This window comes from Salmo salar, unplaced genomic scaffold (assembly GCF_965601325.2).
Source record: "Salmo salar unplaced genomic scaffold, fSalSal1 ptg000838l, whole genome shotgun sequence".
NCBI classification, from domain to species: Eukaryota; Metazoa; Chordata; class Actinopteri; order Salmoniformes; family Salmonidae; genus Salmo; species Salmo salar.
Window position 1 is genome coordinate 937,285 of NW_027675516.1, and position 21,911 is coordinate 959,195.

A 21,911-nucleotide genomic window follows, 5' to 3' on the forward strand; every position below is an offset into this window, starting at 1 on the left:
ATATAGCCTCATTACTACCTGGTACCCCCTGTATATAGCCTCATTACTACCTGGTACCCCCTGTATATGTGACAGGTTACAGGAAATACTCATAGCCTGTTATACATTAAAAAGTATTAGTAAGTTCATAGTATGTGAGGATCTTAAAACATCTAAGGTTAAAAATATCATGCATTCTGTATTAGTTGATAGAGATGGATAACATTCATATAATTGTGTTAAAAAGTAAAAAATCCATCAAGCGTACAAAAGGTAAGAATTGTAAAAGGAATGTGTAAACCGTTATATTGATTACTTTATTTTGTGGTGCCAAATTGAAGGGGAAAAGTGTTAATCTGTGATCTACTAAATGCTCTTTAATCTATGAGCCTGAGATCGATTGCTCTGGTCTCCAGCCAAGTTCGCGGGGAAATCGCGGTCTTTTCCTCATTACAGTAAAAGTTCTCAGTGAGGAAACAATACCGTATCACACTCGGGATTATTTCTCCCCTTTTCCAGGTACGTTATTGATGATAAAACAGAGTCATTTAAATGTAATAACTCGCTAACATGTCAAGAGTGTTTAAGCTGTGTCTTAGTAACATCTTGAGGAAGTTAGAGTTCAGTTTGCAGAGAGTAATATGAGCCCTGTTCGGTTGCAGCGAAGGCTTCGTACTGAGAGTAGCTGCCATTTTATGTCGATCGTCAATGAACATGTGCGTTGTTATTAATAAGATATTTTGCGGTGTTATTTGTATAATGGTTTTTCAAACACTTTATTGACTGTTGATAAATTGAGTTATGGTTTACTGAGTTAAAGCTTTGTGCTTGACAGTTATATTGAAATGAGTGTATGTTTCAGTGAATTACAGTGTATACTGTTGTGACTTGAATAAGCCTTGTACCCTACAACACTAGCTCTTTCCTGTAGATCTGTTGTTTTGTAAAATGTGTTACTTTGGTAAAATGATTTGCAGTAAAAGTTCTCAGTGAGGAAACAATACCGTATCACTCTCGTGATTATTTCTCCCCTTTTTCAGGGGCCAAAGCCTCATTAGATATCGGTCGTCCAGAACAACTAGCCAAAGCCTCATTAGATATCGGTCGTCCAGAACAACTAGCCAAAGCCTCATTAGATATCGGTCGTCCAGAACAACTAGCCAAAGCCTCATTAGATATCGGTCGTCCAGGACAACTAGCCAAAGCCTCATTAGATATCGGTCGTCCAGAACAACTAGCCAAAGCCTCATTAGATATCGGTCGTCCAGAACAACTAGCCAAAGCCTCATTAGATATCGGTCGTCCAGAACAACTAGCCAAAGCCTCATTAGATATCGGTCGTCCAGGACAACTAGCCAAAGCCTCATTAGATATCGGTCGTCCAGAACAACTAGCCAAAGCCTCATTAGATATCGGTCGTCCAGGACAACTAGCCAAAGCCTCATTAGATATCGGTCGTCCAGGACAACTAGCCAAAGCCTCATTAGATATCGGTCGTCCAGGACAACTAGCCAAAGCCTCATTAGATATCGGTCGTCCAGAACAACTAGCCAAAGCCTCATTAGATATCGGTCGTCCAGAACAACTAGCCAAAGCCTCATTAGATATCGGTCGTCCAGAACAACTAGCCAAAGCCTCATTAGATATCGGTCGTCCAGAACAACTAGCCAAAGCCTCATTAGATATCGGTCGTCCAGAACAACTAGCCAAAGCCTCATTAGATATCGGTCGTCCAGAACAACTAGCCAAAGCCTCATTAGATATCGGTCGTCCAGAACAACTAGCCAAAGCCTCATTAGATATCGGTCGTCCAGAACAACTAGCCAAAGCCTCATTAGATATCGGTCGTCCAGAACAACTAGCCAAAGCCTCATTAGATATCGGTCGTCCAGAACAACTAGCCAAAGCCTCATTAGATATCGGTCGTCCAGAACAACTAGCCAAAGCCTCATTAGATATCGGTCGTCCAACGGAAGTCTGTAGACGGGAGTGTTTATGCGTCTATACAGAACAACTGGCGTAATTTCCCGGACTATTAAGTGCACCTGAATATAAGCCGCACCCACTGAATTTTAAAAAAAGTATTATTTTGAACATAAATAAGTCGCACATGTCTATAAGCCGCAGGTGCCTACCGGTACATTGAAACAAATTAACTTTACACAGGCTTTAACGAAACACGGCTTGTAACAAAAATAAATAGGCTTTAAACGAAACACAATTACAAAATGAGGATGTGATTTGCTCGGGTTTCCCAAAAACATGATTTGCTGGTTGGGGTAAGTTTCTCAAAAGCATGTGAAATCACAAAAAAAAAGTGTCTGGACCCTTACTATGAAATTCAACTTACATAAATAAAATAGATTTAGTTGTAAAAAAAAAAGAATAACTTCTCCTGTAAGGCAGTGTTATTAAAATGGAGGTGAAATGTCTTTAAAAAGTGGGTGTTAACGAAATGTCTGTGTGGCACTCTTCCCCCTCCCACTACACTTTCTCCCTCCCCTCCCAGGATGTGAAGTTAAAGAACATGGGTTCTTGGCCCAGCGTTCTCAGTCCACCCCCGCCTCCGCTGTCCGCTCCTCTAGCGACAGCTTCGAACAGGTCCGTCGCGTCGCCCGAGAGAAGGAGAGAGAGAAACAGCTAAAAGCACAGGCCAGGAGAGAGCAGGAGAAACTACGGTAAGAGGGAAGGATGGAGGGAGGGAAAGGGAGGAGGAGGAGGAGAGGGAGAAGACCTCTCAGCCGAGGTAGAAACTATGGTGAGAAAAAAGGGAAGGATGGATAAAGGGAGAAGCTCATTCTAGCACCCCATCTAAGCTCATCCCCCTCTGACACTCCACTTTCTCTTCTCCAGTAGCCTTGACGACGAGGACTCTGTGGACCAGCAGAGGGAGCTGGCGAGACGCCGCGAGCAGGAAAGGAGGAGGAGAGAGGTGGTAATACTTTATAGCAGTAATACTACTATAATACTAACATGTTATACTAGTATAGCAGGAGAGAGGTGGTAATACTTTATTGCAGTAATACTACTATAATACTAACATGTTATACTAGTATAGCAGGAGAGAGGTGGTAATACTTTATTGCAGTAATACTACTATAATACTAACATGTTATACTAGTATAGTAGGAGAGAGGCAGTAATACTTTATAGCAGTAATACTACTATAATACTAACATGTTATACTAGTATAGCAGGAGAGAGGTGGCAATACTTTATAGCAGTAATACTACTATAATACTAACATGTTATACTAGTATAGCAGGAGAGAGGCGGTAATACTTTATAGCAGTAATACTACTATAATACTAACATGTTATACTAGTATAGCAGGAGAGAGGCGGTAATACTTTATAGCAGTAATACTACTATAATACTAACATGTTATACTAGTATAGCAGGAGAGAGGTGGTAATACTTTATAGCAGTTATACTACTATAATACTAACATGTTATACTAGTATAGCAGGAGAGAGGCGGTAATACTTTATAGCAGTAATACTACTATAATACTAACATGTTATACTAGTATAGTAGGAGAGAGGCGGTAATACTACTATAATACTAACATGTTATACTAGTATAGCAGGAGAGAGGTGGTAATACTTTATAGCAGTAATACTACTATAATACTAACATAAAATACTAGTTTAGCAGAAGAGAGGTGGTAATACTTTATAGCAGTAATACTACTATAATACTAACATGTTATACTAGTATAGTAGGAGAGAGGCAGTAATACTTTATAGCAGTAATACTACTATAATACTAACATGTTATACTAGTATAGCAGGAGAGAGGTGGCAATACTTTATAGCAGTAATACTACTATAATACTAACATGTTATACTAGTATAGTAGGAGAGAGGCGGTAATACTACTATAATACTAACATGTTATACTAGTATAGCAGGAGAGAGGCGGTAATACTACTATAATACTAACATGTTATACTAGTATAGCAGGAGAGAGGCGGTAATACTTTATAGCAGTAATACTACTATAATACTAACATGTTATACTAGTATAGCAGGAGAGAGGTGGTAATACTTTATAGCAGTAATACTACTATAATACTAACATGTTATACTAGTATAGCAGGAGAGAGGCGGTAATACTTTATAGCAGTAATACTACTATAATACTAACATGTTATACTAGTATAGCAGGAGAGAGGCGGTAATACTTTATTGCAGTAATACTACTATAATACTAACATAAAATACTAGTTTAGCAGAAGAGAGGTGGTAATACTTTATAGCAGTAATACTACTATAATACTAACATAAAATACTAGTTTAGCAGGAGAGAGTTGGCAGTACTTTATAGCAGTAATACTACTATAATACTAACATGATATACTAGTATAGCAGGAGAGAGGCGGTAATACTTTATAGCAGTAATACTACTATAATACTAACATGTTATACTAGTATAGCAGGAGAGAGGCGGTAATACTTTATAGCAGTAATACTACTATAATACTAACATGTTATACTAGTATAGCAGGAGAGAGGTGGTAATACTTTATTGCAGTAATACTACTATAATACTAACATAAAATACTAGTTTAGCAGTAATACTACTATAATACTAACATGATATACTAGTATAGCAGGAGAGAGGCGGTAATACTTTATAGCAGTAATACTACTATAATACTAACATGTTATACTAGTATAGCAGGAGAGAGGCGGTAATACTTTATAGCAGTAATACTACTATAATACTAACATGTTATACTAGTATAGCAGGAGAGAGGCGGTAATACTTTATAGCAGTAATACTACTATAATACTAACATGTTATACTAGTATAGCAGGAGAGAGGCGGTAATACTTTATAGCAGTAATACTACTATAATACTAACATGTTATACTAGTATAGCAGGAGAGAGGTGGTAATACTTTATTGCAGTAATACTACTATAATACTAACATAAAATACTAGTATAGCAGGAGAGAGGTGGTAATACTTTATAGCAGTAATACTACTATAATACTAACATGTTATACTGGTATAGCAGGAGAGAGGTGGCAATACTTTATAGCAGTAATACTACTATAATACTAACATGTTATACTAGTATAGCAGGAGAGAGGCGGTAATACTTTATAGCAGTGATACTACTATAATACTAACATGTTATACTAGTATAGCAGGAGAGAGGTGGTAATACTTTATAGCAGTTATACTACTATAATACTATCATAATATACTTTTCTAGCAGAAGAGAGGTGGTAATACTTTATAGCAGTTATACTACTATAATACTAACATAATATACTTTTCTAGCAGAAGAGAGGTGGTAATACTTTATAGCAGTTATACTACTATAATACTAACATGTTATACTAGTATAGCAGGAGAGAGGTGGTAATACTTTATAGCAGTAATACTACTATAATACTAACATGGTATAACAGGAGAGAGGAGGAGAGAATCATCATAAAGATACGTATTAATATATGTATATTCTTGTTATATTATGTATATTCAGTTATATTACAATAATACAGAGGAGAGGTAGTTTAGCTGAGAAGAGATGGGAAAGATTAACACTGCATCTAATTCCTCTCTCTCTCGCTCTGTCTCTCATCCCCCTCTCTCTACAGATGGCGGACACCATTGACATCAACTTCCAGAGCGACTTGATGGTCATCTTTGAAGAGAACCTTTTCTGAGAGAGAGATTGAGAAAGAGATATGAACTCTACCTTATCCCACCATGGCTGGGATTTCACACACAACACCCTCCCTCCCTCTGATTAGAGACCCCAGACCAGGATGTGAGCTCCAGAGACTTGAAGGAGACTGAGGTGAGGTACAGTAATAAGGAGATGCCCTCCCTCCCTCCCTCTGATTAGAGACCCCAGACCAGGATGTGAGCTCCAGAGACTTGAAGGAGACTGAGGTGAGGTACAGTAATAAGGAGTAGCCCTCCCTCCCTCCCTCTGATTAGAGACCCCAGACCAGGATGTGAGCTCCAGAGACTTGAAGGAGACTGAGGTGAGGTACAGTAATAAGGAGTAGCCCTCCCTCCCTCCCTCTGATTAGAGACCCCAGACCAGGATGTGAGCTCCAGAGACTTGAAGGAGACTGAGGTGAGGTACAGTAATAAGGAGTAGCCCTCCCTCCCTCCCTCTGATTAGAGACCCCAGACCAGGATGTGAGCTCCAGAGACTTGAAGGAGACTGAGGTGAGGTACAGTAATAAGGAGATGCCCTCCCTCCCTCTGATTAGAGACCCCAGACCAGGATGTGAGCTCCAGAGACTTGAAGGAGACTGAGGTGAGGTACAGTAATAAGGAGTAGCCCTCCCTCCCTCCCTCTGATTAGAGACCCCAGACCAGGATGTGAGCTCCAGAGACTTGAAGGAGACTGAGGTGAGGTACAGTAATAAGGAGATGCCCTCCCTCCCTCCCTCTGATTAGAGACCCCAGACCAGGATGTGAGCTCCAGAGACTTGAAGGAGACTGAGGTGAGGTACAGTAATAAGGAGATGCCCTCCCTCCCTCTGATTAGAGACCCCAGACCAGGATGTGAGCTCCAGAGACTTGAAGGAGACTGAGGTGAGGTACAGTAATAAGGAGATGCCCTCCCTCCCTCTGATTAGAGACCCCAGACCAGGATGTGAGCTCCAGAGACTTGAAGGAGACTGAGGTGAGGTACAGTAATAAGGAGTAGCCCTCCCTCCCTCTGATTAGAGACCCCAGACCAGGATGTGAGCTCCAGAGACTTGAAGGAGACTGAGGTGAGGTACAGTAATAAGGAGTAGCCCTCCCTCCCTCCCTCTGATTAGAGACCCCAGACCAGGATGTGCGCTCCAGAGACTTGAAGGAGACTGAGGTGAGGTACAGTAATAAGGAGTAGCCCTCCCTCCCTCCCTCTGATTAGAGACCCCAGACCAGGATGTGAGCTCCAGAGACTTGAAGGAGACTGAGGTGAGGTACAGTAATAAGGAGTAGCCCTCCCTCCCTCCCTCTGATTAGAGACCCCAGACCAGGATGTGAGCTCCAGAGACTTGAAGGAGACTGAGGTGAGGTACAGTAATAAGGAGTAGCCCTCCCTCCCTCTGATTAGAGACCCCAGACCAGGATGTGAGCTCCAGAGACTTGAAGGAGACTGAGGTGAGGTACAGTAATAAGGAGTAGCCCTCCCTCCCTCCCTCTGATTAGAGACCCCAGACCAGGATGTGAGCTCCAGAGACTTGAAGGAGACTGAGGTGAGGTACAGTAATAAGGAGTAGCCCTCCCTCCCTCCCTCTGATTAGAGACCCCAGACCAGGATGTGAGCTCCAGAGACTTGAAGGAGACTGAGGTGAGGTACAGTAATAAGGAGTAGCCCTCCCTCCCTCCCTCTGATTAGAGACCCCAGACCAGGATGTGAGCTCCAGAGACTTGAAGGAGACTGAGGTGAGGTACAGTAATAAGGAGATGCCCTCCCTCCCTCCCTCTGATTAGAGACCCCAGACCAGGATGTGAGCTCCAGAGACTTGAAGGAGACTGAGGTGAGGTACAGTAATAAGGAGTAGCCCTCCCTCCCTCCCTCTGATTAGAGACCCCAGACCAGGATGTGAGCTCCAGAGACTTGAAGGAGACTGAGGTGAGGTACAGTAATAAGGAGATGCCCTCCCTCCCTCCCTCTGATTAGAGACCCCAGACCAGGATGTGAGCTCCAGAGACTTGAAGGAGACTGAGGTGAGGTACAGTAATAAGGAGATGCCCTCCCTCCCTCCCTCTGATTAGAGACCCCAGACCAGGATGTGAGCTCCAGAGACTTGAAGGAGACTGAGGTGAGGTACAGTAATAAGGAGTAGCCCTCCCTCCCTCCCTCTGATTAGAGACCCCAGACCAGGATGTGAGCTCCAGAGACTTGAAGGAGACTGAGGTGAGGTACAGTAATAAGGAGATGCCCTCCCTCCCTCTGATTAGAGACCCCAGACCAGGATGTGAGCTCCAGAGACTTGAAGGAGACTGAGGTGAGGTACAGTAATAAGGAGTAGCCCTCCCTCCCTCCCTCTGATTAGAGACCCCAGACCAGGATGTGAGCTCCAGAGACTTGAAGGAGACTGAGGTGAGGTACAGTAATAAGGAGTAGCCCTCCCTCCCTCCCTCTGATTAGAGACCCCAGACCAGGATGTGAGCTCCAGAGACTTGAAGGAGACTGAGGTGAGGTACAGTAATAAGGAGATGCCCTCCCTCCCTCCCTCTGATTAGAGACCCCAGACCAGGATGTGAGCTCCAGAGACTTGAAGGAGACTGAGGTGAGGTACAGTAATAAGGAGTAGCCCTCCCTCCCTCCCTCTGATTAGAGACCCCAGACCAGGATGTGAGCTCCAGAGACTTGAAGGAGACTGAGGTGAGGTACAGTAATAAGGAGATGCCCCCCCCCCCCCTCAGCGGTGGGGACCGGGAGTACAACTTCCACTTTTTGCAATTTCAGATGCGTTTTTTTGTGTCTAACTGCCCGTTTATCGTTGATGATTGGTGGTTGCCGTGGGCAATGGTGAAACCGGATACCTATGGATAAACAGATATGTGAACTCCTCTTGTATTCTGAAATGAAACCGGAGGGAGGAGGGGAGGACTGAGAACTATTACCTGAACATAAAGAATAAAAAGAGGGTTTAATGGAGAAAGAAGATGTGAACACCTTCTAACGTGCGAGAGGGAGGGCCGGGCGAACGAGAGGATGGACAGACTTCTTTCTCTTTGATTCATTTCTCTCTTAATCTAGAATTTTTCTCTCCCTGTTTTTTGATGTTGGGTTTTATTAAGCGGGGTGGGTGAGGAGATGGGGGAGGGAGAAGTGGGCCGGCTGTGTGTGTGTTACCATGTTTGCGTCCCAAAAGGGCACCCTATTGCCTTCATATAGTGCACTACTTGTGTCCAGGGCCCATGGGGATCTGATCAAAAGTGGTGCGCTATATAGGGAGTAGGGTGCCATTTGGGACTTATCCTCTGAGATGGGTTCAGTTTCTCTCCGGACAGCAAGATGAACACCGGGGTCACACCCCAGCACTATAAAGAAGCACCCTTCCTTCCTTCCTTCCTTCCTTCCTTCTTACTCTCCTTGTCCTTTGTGACATCACTGACTTGACACAACTTGAAAGTGTAAAAGCTTGAACTCCATTTTTTCAGTCATGTCTGATTCATTGATTATTTCAAGAAAGGAGGCAGAGAGGGAAGGAAGGAGGGAACGAGGGGAAAAAGAGGAAGGATGAGTGAAGAGAGGAGGGAGAGAGGGAAGGAAGGAGGGAACGAGGGGAAAAAGAGGAAGGATGAGTGAAGAGAGGAGGGAGAGAGGGAAGGAAGGAAGAGAGGGAGGGCGGGGTACATTTTAAAGGTGTTGGAATGTGGCTCTTGCCTTACAGCTCTGACCTGTAAATGAACACACGCCACTGATTTTATATATATATATATATATATATATATATATATATATATATATATATACGATGATGAAAAGTCCCTAAAAATAATTGTATTATGTTGTTGGGAGGGAGAACGGCTTATCTGCCTTGTGCTCAATTCCCTTTTGGTTTTTTAGAGAATTGACTGTAAATAAAATAAAAATAACATTTTTTATGATGCTATAAAAAATAGTTTTGTCTTGTTCATAACCTCCTTTCTCTCATCCTGTTTTTCTCTGTATCAAGTTCAGATATTCAAGAGTTTAAAGACCTCTGTTTTTATTTAAACAGTATGAATAATAACAATGACTGGGCTGATGGGCAGTTCAGTGAGTTGGAGCCTTTGATTGCCCTGCCTCTGGGAGCCTGTCGACTTGTTACATGATTACTGAGTGAAAGAGAGCCTATGAAAGTTTTCATGGAGGGTGGGTGCCCCCTGGTGGCTGAACCTGAGATCAATGAGAGAACTTGTCAGAAAAACGACAGAGTCCCACTTCTCTGTCATTGTACAAAGTAGAGAGTGGGGGAAAAATGTGTAAAAATGTATACAGAGGCTCTGCAATTTGTCATTAAAAAAATAAATATAAAAAATTGTGAAAAGGGGTTAAAATAAAGTTCCAACATGAGATGATCAGACTGAACCAACTGCAATGTTAAAATGTTTATTCAGTTAGGAAACAGAGGATGTATTACATAAAGTTATCACAGAATTAAAGTTATCACACAATTAAATAATTAAATCCTCACTCACACAGAAAACATGGCTTCATTATTGTTCACAGTTTATTATCATAGTTTCTCACAGATCCTGGCTTCCACTGTTAGAATGGCTGAGCGAGAGGAGGTGGGGCTTTTATTGAAGTATCTATGTGGACCCTACTACAGTTTAACCAGCTCAGCTATAGACTACACCAGCATGACTAGTATCTATGTGGACCCTACTACAGTTTAACCAGCTCAGCTATAGACTACACCAGCATGACTAGTATCTATGTGGACCCTACTACAGTTTAACCAGCTCAGATATAGACTACACCAGCATGACTAGTATCTATGTGGACCCTACTACAGTTTAACCAGCTCAGCTATAGACTACACCAGCATGACTAGTATCTATGTGGACCCTACTACAGTTTAACCAGCTCAGCTATAGACTACACCAGCATGACTAGTATCTATGTGGACCCTACTACAGTTTAACCAGCTCAGCTATAGACTACACCAGCGTGACTAGTATCTATGTGGACCCTACTACAGTTTAACCGGCTCAGCTATAGACTACACCAGCATGACTAGTATCTATGTGGACCCTACTACAGTTTAACCAGCTCAGCTATAGACTACACCAGCATGACTAGTATCTATGTGGACCCTACTACAGTTTAACCGGCTCAGCTATAGACTACACCAGCGTGACTAGTATCTATGTGGACCCTACTACAGTTTAACCGGCTCAGCTATAGACTACACCAGCGTGACTAGTATCTATGTGGACCCTACTACAGTTTAACCGGCTCAGCTATAGACTACACCAGCGTGACTAGTATCTATGTGGACCCTACTACAGTTTAACCGGCTCAGCTATAGACTACACCAGCGTGACTAGTATCTATGTGGACCCTACTACAGTTTAACCAGCTCAGCTATAGACTACACCAGCATGACTAGTATCTATGTGGACCCTACTACAGTTTAACCAGCTCAGCTATAGACTACACCAGCACGACTAGTATCTATGTGGACCCTACTACAGTTTAACCAGCTCAGCTATAGACTACACCAGCACGACTAGTATCTATGTGGACCCTACTACAGTTTAACCGGCTCAGCTATAGACTACACCAGCACGACTAGTATCTATGTGGACCCTACTACAGTTTAACCAGCTCAGCTATAGACTACACCAGCACGACTAGTATGTATGTGGACCCTACTACAGTTTAACCAGCTCAGCTATAGACTACACCAGCACGACTAGTATCTATGTGGACCCTACTACAGTTTAAATAGCTCAGCTATAGACTACACCAGCATGACTAGTATCTGTGTGGACCCTACTACAGTTTAACCAGCTCAGCTATAGACTACACCAGCATGACTAGTATCTGTGTGGACCCTACTACAGTTTAACCAGCTCAGCTATAGACTACACCAGCATGACTAGTATCTGTGTGGACCCTACTACAGTTTAACCAGCTCAGCTATAGACTACACCAGCATGACTAGTATCTATGTGGACCCTACTACAGTTTAACCAGCTCAGCTATAGACTACACCAGCATGACTAGTATCTATGTGGACCCTACTACAGTTTAACCAGCTCAGCTATAGACTACACCAGCACGACTAGTATCTATGTGGACCCTACTACAGTTTAACCAGCTCAGCTATAGACTACACCAGCATGACTAGTATCTATGTGGACCCTACTACAGTTTAACCAGCTCAGCTATAGACTACACCAGCATGACTAGTATCTATGTGGACCCTACTACAGTTTAACCAGCTCAGCTATAGACTACACCAGCATGACTAGTATCTGTGTGGACCCTACTACAGTTTAACCAGCTCAGCTATAGACTACACCAGCATGACTAGTATCTATGTGGACCCTACTACAGTTTAACCAGCTCAGCTATAGACTACACCAGCATGACTAGTATCTATGTGGACCCTACTACAGTTTAACCAGCTCAGCTATAGACTACACCAGCATGACTAGTATCTATGTGGACCCTACTACAGTTTAACCAGCTCAGCTATAGACTACACCAGCATGACTAGTATCTATGTGGACCCTACTACAGTTTAACCAGCTCAGCAGTACCAGAGAGCATAAACCCAGGATAGAGGGGCTGAGTGAATGTGGTCTGGACTCTGTGGAGGAGGGTCATTGTGTCAGAGACACTGTAGAAGGACAGAGTACCTGCCTTGTGATCCAGGTACACTCCTACTCTGGAGGACTGAGGACCTGATACTTTAGTCCCAACATCATTGTGTCTGAAATAATAACCATCACTATAGCGCTGTAAACTCCAGGACTTGTTATTGTGTCCAAATATATTATCTGACCCTGTTCTGCTGATGTCTTTATATGAGACTGCTGTAATAACAACACCAGTCCACTCCACCTCCCAGTAACAGCGTCCAGACAGACCCTCTCTACACAGAACCTGGTACCAGGTGGTGAATCTGTCTGGATGGTCAGGATATGGTTGGACTTGGTCTGTATAGGTCACCTTTCTGTTCCCTTCAGACAGAGAGAGGTGTCTGTGTGCTGTGTTTGGGTCCAGTGTGAGCTGACAGGAATCTGGGAGAAGAGCAGAGACCAATGAGGGGAGTCAGAACAATAAGTTAAGTCAGATACTGCATCTACCCTGTCTTTGATTAGAGCACAGCAGAGATCAAATCAGAGAAATATGAGGAGTCAGATAGATACCCAGTCTTTGATTAGATCTACTATTGCTATATATTTCTAGAGGGATTGTTAGGAGTGGCAGTAAAAAGAGACTGTTAGTTACTTCACAATAAAGAGACTCACATTGTAACAACTGTTCTCTGGTCTTGGGCTCTGGAGGCAGTACAACATCCACTATATTCACTACAGACACACAAACACATTGACAGAGAGAGGGAATGTTATCATCATACCATATTCCACATGTATATGACTAGTAGGGAACTTTCAATGGTCTAAAGTTGATGTTCTGATTGTTTTCAACACACCTGTAGTGGAGATCTTGGTCCATTCTCCTTTAAGGAAGTCTTCTAGTTTCTCTCTCAGTTCAGACACAGTCTTACTCACATCTCCAAAGTACTGAAGAGGACGGACAACGATGCTGGGTAAGTCTGAAGATACACTGATACTGGAGAGAGACTGATAACTCTGGAGAGAGAGAGAGAGAGAGACAGAGAGAGAGACAGAGAGAGAGACAGAGAGAGAGACAGAGAGAGACAGAGAGAGACAGAGAGAGAGACAGAGAGAGAGAGAGAGACAGAGAGAGAGGGACAGAGAGAGAGAGAGAGAGAGAGGGACAGAGAGGGACAGAGAGAGAGAGAGAGGGACAGAGACAGAGAGAGGGACAGAGACAGAGAGAGGGACAGAGAGAGGGACAGAGACAGAGAGAGGGACAGAGAGAGAGAGAGGGACAGAGAGAGAGAGAGAGAGAGAGAGGGACAGAGAGAGAGAGAGACAGAGAGAGGGACAGAGACAGAGAGAGAGAGAGAGAGGGACAGAGAGAGAGAGAGAGAGAGAGAGGGACAGAGAGAGAGAGAGGGACAGAGAGGGACAGAGAGAGAGAGAGAGGGACAGAGAGAGAGAGGGACAGAGAGAGAGAGACAGAGAGAGAGAGAGAGAGGGACAGAGAGAGAGAGAGAGAGAGAGGGACAGAGAGAGAGAGAGAGGGACAGAGAGAGAGAGAGAGGGACAGAGAGAGAGAGAGAGGGACAGAGAGAGAGAGAGAGGGACAGAGAGAGAGAGAGGGACAGAGAGAGAGAGAGGGACAGAGACAGAGAGAGAGACAGAGACAGAGAGAGAGAGAGAGACAGAGAGAGAGAGAGGGACAGAGAGAGAGAGAGAGGGACAGAGAGAGAGAGAGAGAGGGACAGAGAGAGAGAGAGAGAGGGACAGAGACAGAGAGAGGGACAGAGACAGAGAGGGACAGAGACAGAGAGAGGGACAGAGACAGAGAGAGGGACAGAGACAGAGAGAGAGAGAGGGACAGAGAGAGAGAGAGGGACAGAGAGAGAGAGAGAGGGACAGAGAGAGGGACAGAGAGAGAGAGAGAGAGAGGGGGACAGAGAGAGAGGGACAGAGAGAGGGGGACAGAGAGAGGGAGAGAGAGAGAGAGGGACAGAGAGAGCGAGAGGGATAGAGAGAGAGAGAGAGACAGAGAGGAGAGAGAGAGAGAGAGACAGAGAGAGAGAGAGAGAGAGAGAGAGAGAGGGGAACAGACAGGACAACATAAGATGAATAGTTTCACATGAAGTTCATTTCATATCACATGTAACAAGACAGTTTAGTTACCTGGAGGAAATGGATGTGAACCTCTGTGTGTGAGAGCTGCTCCAGCTCAGTGCTTCTCTTCCTCAGCTCAGCTATCTCCTGCTTCAGTTGCTCCAGGACTCCTTCAGCTTCACTCACTTGAGCCTTCTCTTGGGCTCTGATCAGCTCCTTCACCTCAGAGCTCCTTCTCTCAATGGAGCGGATCAGCTCAGTAAAGATCTGATCACTGTCCTCCAATGCTGCCTGTGCAGAGCGCTGTTGAGAGAGAGAGAGAGAGAGACAGAGAGAGAGAGAGAGAGAGAGACAGAGAGAGAGGAGGGACAGAGAGAGACAGAGAGAGAGGAAGGAGAGAGAGAGAGAGAGAGAGAGAGAGAGAGGGACAGAGAGAGAGGAGGGACAGAGAGAGACAGAGAGAGAGGAGGGACAGAGAGAGACAGAGACAGAGACAGAGAGAGAGACAGAGAGAGAGACAGAGAGGGACAGAGAGGGACAGAGAGAGAGAGAGAGGGACAGAGAGAGAGAGGGACAGAGAGAGAGAGGGACAGAGAGAGGGACAGAGAGAGAGAGGGGGACAGAGAGAGAGAGAGGGACAGAGAGAGAGAGAGGGACAGAGAGAGAGAGAGACAGAGAGAGAGAGGGGGACAGAGAGAGAGAGAGAGAGGGACAGAGAGAGAGAGAGAGAGAGAGAGGGAGGGAGAGAGAGAGAGGGACAGAGAGAGAGAGGGACAGAGAGAGAGAGAGAGAGAGAGAGAGAGGGGGAGGGAGAGAGAGAGGGACAGAGAGAGAGAGGGACAGAGAGAGAGAGGGACAGAGAGAGAGAGAGAAAGAGAGAGAGAGAGAGAGAGAGAGGGACAGAGAGAGACAGAGAGAGAGGGGGACAGAGAGAGAGAGAGAGGGACAGAGAGAGAGAGAGAGAGAGAGAGAGAGACAGAGAGAGAGAGGGGGACAGAGAGAGAGAGGGGGACAGAGAGAGAGAGGGGGACAGAGAGAGAGAGGGAGACAGAGAGAGAGAGGGAGAGGGACAGAGAGAGTGGGACAGAGAGAGAGAGAGGGACAGAGAGAGAGCGAGAGAGGGACAGAGACAGAGAGAGAGAGAGACAGAGAGAGAGAGAGAGGGACAGAGAGAGAGAGAGAGAGAGAGAGGGACAGAGAGAGAGAGAGAGAGAGGGACAGAGAGAGAGGGACAGAGAGAGAGGGACAGAGAGAGACAGAGAGAGAGAGGGACAGAGAGAGAGAGAGAGAGGGACAGAGAGAGAGAGAGAGAGAGAGAGAGAGAGGGAGGGAGAGAGAGAGAGGGACAGAGAGAGAGAGGGACAGAGAGAGAGAGGGACAGAGAGAGAGAGAGAAAGAGAGAGAGGGACAGAGAGAGAGAGACAGAGAGAGGGACAGAGAGAGAGAGAGAGAGAGAGAGGGACAGAGAGAGACAGAGAGAGAGAGGGGGACAGAGAGAGAGAGAGAGAGAGGGACAGAGAGAGAGAGAGAGAGAGAGAGAGAGAGAGAGACAGAGAGAGAGAGGGGGACAGAGAGAGAGAGGGGGACAGAGAGAGAGAGGGGGACAGAGAGAGAGAGAGAGAGAGACAGAGAGAGAGAGGGGGACAGAGAGAGAGAGGGGGACAGAGAGAGAGAGGGGGACAGAGAGAGAGAGAGAGAGAGAGAGAGGGACAGAGAGATAGCAGTTAGTTAATACTAGTATCTCTACTTGCAAATTAATCTTCTGCACATCTATCACTCCAGTGTTTAATTGCTACATTGTAATTATTTCGCCACCACGGCCTATTTATTAACTTACCTCCTTTATCTTACCTCATTTGCACAACTGTATATAGACTTTTCTATTGTGTTATTGACGGTACGTTTGTTTATTCCATGTGTAACTCTGTGTTGTTGTTTGTGTCACACTGCTTTGCTTTATCTTGGCCAGGTCGCTGTTGTAAATGAGAACTTGTTCTCAACTGGCCTACCTGGTTAAATAAAGGACTTGTTCTCAACTGGCCTACCTGGTTAAATAAAGGACTTGTTCTCAACTGGCCCACCTGGTTAAATAAAGGACTTGTTCTCAACTAGCCCACCTGGTTAAATAAAGGACTTGTTCTCAACTAGCCCACCTGGTTAAATAAAGGACTTGTTCTCAACTGGCCCACCTGGTTAAATAAAGGACTTGTTCTCAACTGGCCCACCTGGTTAAATAAAGGACTTGTTCTCAACTGGCCCACCTGGTTAAATAAAGGACTTGTTCTCAACTGGCCCACCTGGTTAAATAAAGGACTTGTTCTCAACTGGCCCACCTGGTTAAATAAAGGACTTGTTCTCAACTGGCCTACCTGGTTAAATAAAGGACTTGTTCTCAACTGGCCCACCTGGTTAAATAAAGGACTTGTTCTCAACTGGCCCACCTGGTTAAATAAAGGACTTGTTCTCAACTGGCCCACCTGGTTAAATAAAGGTTTCATTAAAAAGTCTGGCAATAACTTAACTTTTCATTAATTAGACAGACTCCTCTAAATAATAAATATAATAAAATAACAAAAAAAAACAGTTAAATGCTAAGTACTATACATAGGTTTTATTTAAAAAATAACAATAGAACCTATTTAGTACTATAATGGTATTTACTAACATAATATTATTACTATAATAGTTTCTAAAGGGGTTGTAGGCTACCCTACCCTAGAATTAGGGTTCAGGATAAAACAGGTTATACGTAGGGTTAGAGTTTCTGTACAGCACTTTGTGACATCTGCTGATGTAAAAAGGTCTTTATAAATACGTTAGATTGATTGTTAGGTTCAGGGTATTTAAAAAGAAACTGTATGGGTTTATATCTCTCTTGCTCCTCCCTGTGGTCTTCTGTGGGAACTACATACCTCATTCACCACACTTGATAGGCTCATAATCTGAGGTAGCAACTGAGTCAGAGCTACAAATCAATGATCTCCACCTATCCATTAGGTTTACAACTCAGTGAACCTGCGCAGCATTCTCTCTATTTGATGTCTACGAACCAACAGATTTCAACGATTATTATATTACCCAGCAGCCATTTAGAAACAAATAAAAAAAGGTTAGTTCTTTTTATTCTTTTTTTCTGACTGTTTAAATCGGCCACATCTTGAAAAAGAGAACAGGGACATGCGATTTGTTGATAATTTACACTTTTTTATATATAAAAAATATAGATATACAGTTAACCATGACCAGAACATGTTTAACGTTTGAAGGCTTTGCGCCAACCATCCCTGTAGGTCACTATAACCAGGTGAACAGTGAGCTTCCTCACCAAGTAGCTGTAACCTAGTTAATATTAAGTTACCTGAGGTAAACCTACAAGGTTAGTTAATAATAAGTTACCTGAGGTAAACCTACAAGGATAGTTAATAATAAGTTACCTGAGGTAAACCTACAAGGATAGTTAATAATAAGTTACCTGAGGTAAACCTACAAGGAGAGTTAATAATAAGTTACCTGAGGTAAACCTACAAGGTTAGTTAATAAGTTACCTGAGGTAAACCTACAAGGAGAGTTAATAGTAAGTTACCTGAGGTAAACCTACAAGGATAGTTAATAATAACTTACCTGAGGTAAACCTACAAGGTTAGTTAATAATAAGCTACCTGAGGTAAACCTACAAGGATAGTTAATAATCAGTTACCTGAGGTAAACCTACAAGGTTAACGCGGGCTGGAAGAGAATTACTTCAAAACCACAGCAAACAGCTGGGACATATAGTAATATTATATATATAATATTATATCACTGGGCTCCTCTGTGCTAACAAACCCTGTGTACCACCCCTCCCCTGTTTAACCTTGAATTTCGTTCAGAAAAACACTTCCACATTTAGCAAAACGAACCAACTCTTTACGGATCTGTTCAGTGGTAATAAACGGAGGCAGATTAGACACCACTACTCTTGTCGAAATCAGCACCAACACAACCCCTCACATAAATCATACTGGTAACTAGCCGGGCAACAAGACTCACCTTTTACATTACCACAACCACCGCCTTGTTCATTCTGGATACAGAGTGTATATGTTCCTCTCCCACCTGTTCACCGACCAGGATCAATAATTCCTCCACACCATTCTCCAAAGGCATCTCACCTGCCTCAACTGGACTATAATCTAAATCCATTATATTTTGTGATACAAAATGGGAAAAGGGGAAATTATGATAATACTAAAAAACACCCTTCTAACTAACCCTACACTCATTAAAACCCACTACCCCATTCCACTACTTTGACCCTATCTGCTCCTGCACCAGGCCAACTAACCCTACACTCATTAAAACCCACTACCCCCATTCCACTACTTTGACCCTATCTGCTCCTGCACCAGGCCAACTAACCCTACACTCATTAAAACCCACTACCCCCATTCCACTACTTTGACCCTATCTGCTCCTGCACCAGGCCAACTAACCCTACACTCATTAAAACCCACTACCCCATTCCACTACTTTGACCCTATCTGCTCCTGCACCAGGCCAACTAACCCTACACTCATTAAAACCCACTACCCCATTCCACTACTTTGACCCTATCTGCTCCTGCACCAGGCCAACTAACCCTACACTCATTAAAACCCAATACCCCATTCCACTACTTTGACCCTATCTGCTCCTGCACCAGGCCAACTAACCCTACACTCATTAAAACCCACTACCCCATTCCACTACTTTGACCCTATCTGCTCCTGCACCAGGCCAACTAACCCTACACTCATTAAAACCCACTACCCCATTCCACTACTTTGACCCTATCTGCTCCTGCACCAGGCCAACTAACCCTACACTCATTAAAACCCACTACCCCCAATCCACTACTTTGACCCTATCTGCTCCTGCACCAGGCCAACTAACCCTACACTCATTAAAACCCACTACCCCATTCCACTACTTTGACCCTATCTGCTCCTGCACCAGGCCAACTAACCCTACACACATTAAAACCCACTACCCCATTCCACTACTTTGACCCTATCTGCTCCTGCACCAGGCCAACTAACCCTACACTCATTAAAACCCACTACCCCATTCCACTACTTTGACCCTATCTGCTCCTGCACCAGGCCAACTAACCCTACACTCATTAAAACCCACTACCCCATTCCACTACTTTGACCCTATCTGCTCCTGCACCAGGCCAACGACCTGGGAGGACGGGACACCACCACTCAACACACCCTGGAACTCTTCTGAAGTCAAATCTAGTATGACCAAATACTTCTCTGCAGCTGCCACCAAAACATATTTTTTTTCCTGTGATTTACATTCCATTTCTGCGGTACAGTTGATAACCATTTGCTATGAACACTAAGAAGCCAACCTTACTGAAGCATATATCACTGGTTGGCCCATCCCTCTGTGCTGTCACTGATCTACTACTCACAGGGATCCTCTCAGGATCCTTCAGCCTTGACCCATCCTCCTCTACTTTCTTCACTACCTCAGCAGTGACAACCTGTTCCCAACAGTGGGGTCAGTGGGATTGGATAGGGGCCCCTCTACCTCTCTCTCTCTCTCTCTCTCTGACTGGAGGAGACAGGTGAAATGGTGTGTCTCCTCTGGTCAACAATACTCACCTTGAAAGACTCCACAGCCTGTTGGAGCTCCTTCAGCTCCTTCTCTCTCTCCTGGAATCTCTGCTGGACCTTCTGCTGACTCATCCCCAGCTGCCTCTGTGGAGAATCACTCTTCAATGAGCTATCAAGCTTTATTAGTCCAGTAGATCAATAGTATAGTAATGTGACATAGGGCCCATAGAGAGGAAGGTCTAAAAAATGGATGGTCCATTTACTAAATGATATTTATTTGTTGCTATGTGAATGATTATAGTTTTTATGGTAGGACTACATGTATCAACAGGTTGAGACTGAACTTTGGACTCATAAAAGGGCATTCAGAATGATAATAGTGTTTGACATTATAAAATGGTGATACATCTGGAGAATCTGGGTTGACATATCTATATACTCAAGGTTTGTGTTCATATTTGTTCTGCTGAGGATCCATTTCATTTCAATGATCTCATATTCAAACAGCCTTAGTTCCTACTGTATCTTGAATTCTTTGTTTATCAGACAGTCACCAACAAGTTGTTCTGGTCTTACCTGTTTCTCAGTCCTCTCTGCTGCAGCTGACACTGTATCATGGCCTTTATGTTCATCCATCACACACTGATAACAGATACACTGCTGATCGGTACGACAGTAAACCTCCAGCAGTTTGTCATGATGAGAGCAGATCTTCTCCTGTAGTTGTGCGGTGGCTTTGACCATCTTGTGCCTCTTCAAAGCAGGAGATTCGTAGTGAGATTGGAGGTGAGTCTCACAGTAAGAGGCCAGACACACCAGACAGGACATGAGGGCTTTCTGCTTTCTGGTCCCAGTGCAGAAATCACACGCCACATCTCTAGGTCCAGCATAGCACAGAGCAGGAGGGGGAGCAGCCTGGAGTCCTGTCTTCTTCAGTTTCTCCACCACCTCAGCCAACATGTTATTTTTACTCAGCGTAGGCCTCGGACTGAAGGTCTGTCTGCACTGAGGACAGCTATAGACCCCTTTCAGAACATCCTGATCCCAGCAGCCCTCAATACAGCTCCTACAGTAACTGTGTCCACAGGGGATGGCGACTGGTTCCTTCAGTAGATCCAGACAGACAGAACAACAGAACTGGTCCTGGTCCAGCAGAACTCCCTGTTGAGCCATTGGGACGGTTGTTCACTCTCACACAGACTGACGAGACAGAGACTCAGATCAGTTTCGTTTCCTCAGAAGAGAGTTTGTGAAGGGGGAGGGATTTCCTGGTTCTGCCAGAGGGGTGGGGTTAGAGGGAGGGAGGGAGGGGTTAGAGGAATGCAGGAAGAGAGAGAGGAACTGCAAGCAACATCAAGAGGGAGACAAATAGTTTTGTTCCAATGTTAGAGCCTTTAACATGGAACACATGACATAATGAATCTTAAAATGTGAGTTGTTAGAATATATGAAGGGTAACAGTTTTCTATGAAGTACGTATGTATCATTATTTTAATCACCTTTATAATGCCTTATAAAGCAATAAGTCCTGAGGAGGTGTGATATATGGTTATTATACAGAACCACGGCTAAGGGCTGTTCTTAGACAAGACACAACACGGATTGAGAATTATCTAACACTTTCAACAATACAATCACATTTTATTTTATTGGTTTCATACACATATTTATCAGATGTTATTGTGGGTGAAGTGAAATGCTTGTGTTCCTGGTTCCAACAGTGCAGTAATATCTAACAATGATTGTGTTCCTGGCTCCAACAGTGCAGTAATATCTAACAATGCTTGTGTTCCCAGCTCACAGAGGGCAAATCTAAAAAGTCAATGTAAATATTAGGACAAGCAATGATATATATATATATATATATATATATATATATATATATATATATATATATATATATATATATACACTGTGTACTGTGATGTGATGCATAGACAATTTGGAGTACATCTGTAGTATATCTGAAGAATAGTA

At 43.9% G+C, this 21,911-nt stretch overlaps 1 protein-coding gene and 1 long non-coding RNA gene across 3 annotated transcripts; one reads left to right on the top strand and one right to left on the bottom strand.

Moving 5' to 3' along the window:
- The first annotated feature begins 370 nt into the window (after positions 1-370).
- On the top strand, positions 371-5,815 carry LOC145877290 (uncharacterized). Of its 2 annotated transcripts, none has more exons than XR_014391639.1 (4): positions 371-498; positions 2,489-2,657; positions 2,833-2,914; positions 5,595-5,815. It is a non-coding gene; the product is annotated as an uncharacterized LOC145877290 (long non-coding RNA). The 2 variants fall into 2 exon arrangements; XR_014391638.1 differs by having other exon boundaries at positions 2,833-2,911; positions 5,595-5,814.
- A 4,225-nt stretch (positions 5,816-10,040) lies between these two features.
- On the bottom strand, positions 10,041-21,154 carry LOC145877292 (tripartite motif-containing protein 16). Its single transcript, XM_082972602.1, has 6 exons — positions 20,511-21,154; positions 19,983-20,078; positions 14,419-14,652; positions 13,119-13,278; positions 12,934-12,993; positions 10,041-12,702 (listed from the first exon to the last, which is right to left on the bottom strand). The coding sequence occupies exons 1-6, from the start codon at positions 21,105-21,107 to the stop codon at positions 12,194-12,196; spliced, it is 1,656 nt and encodes a 551-aa protein (XP_082828728.1). The 5' UTR covers positions 21,108-21,154; the 3' UTR covers positions 10,041-12,193.
- Positions 21,155-21,911: the final 757 nt, after the last annotated feature.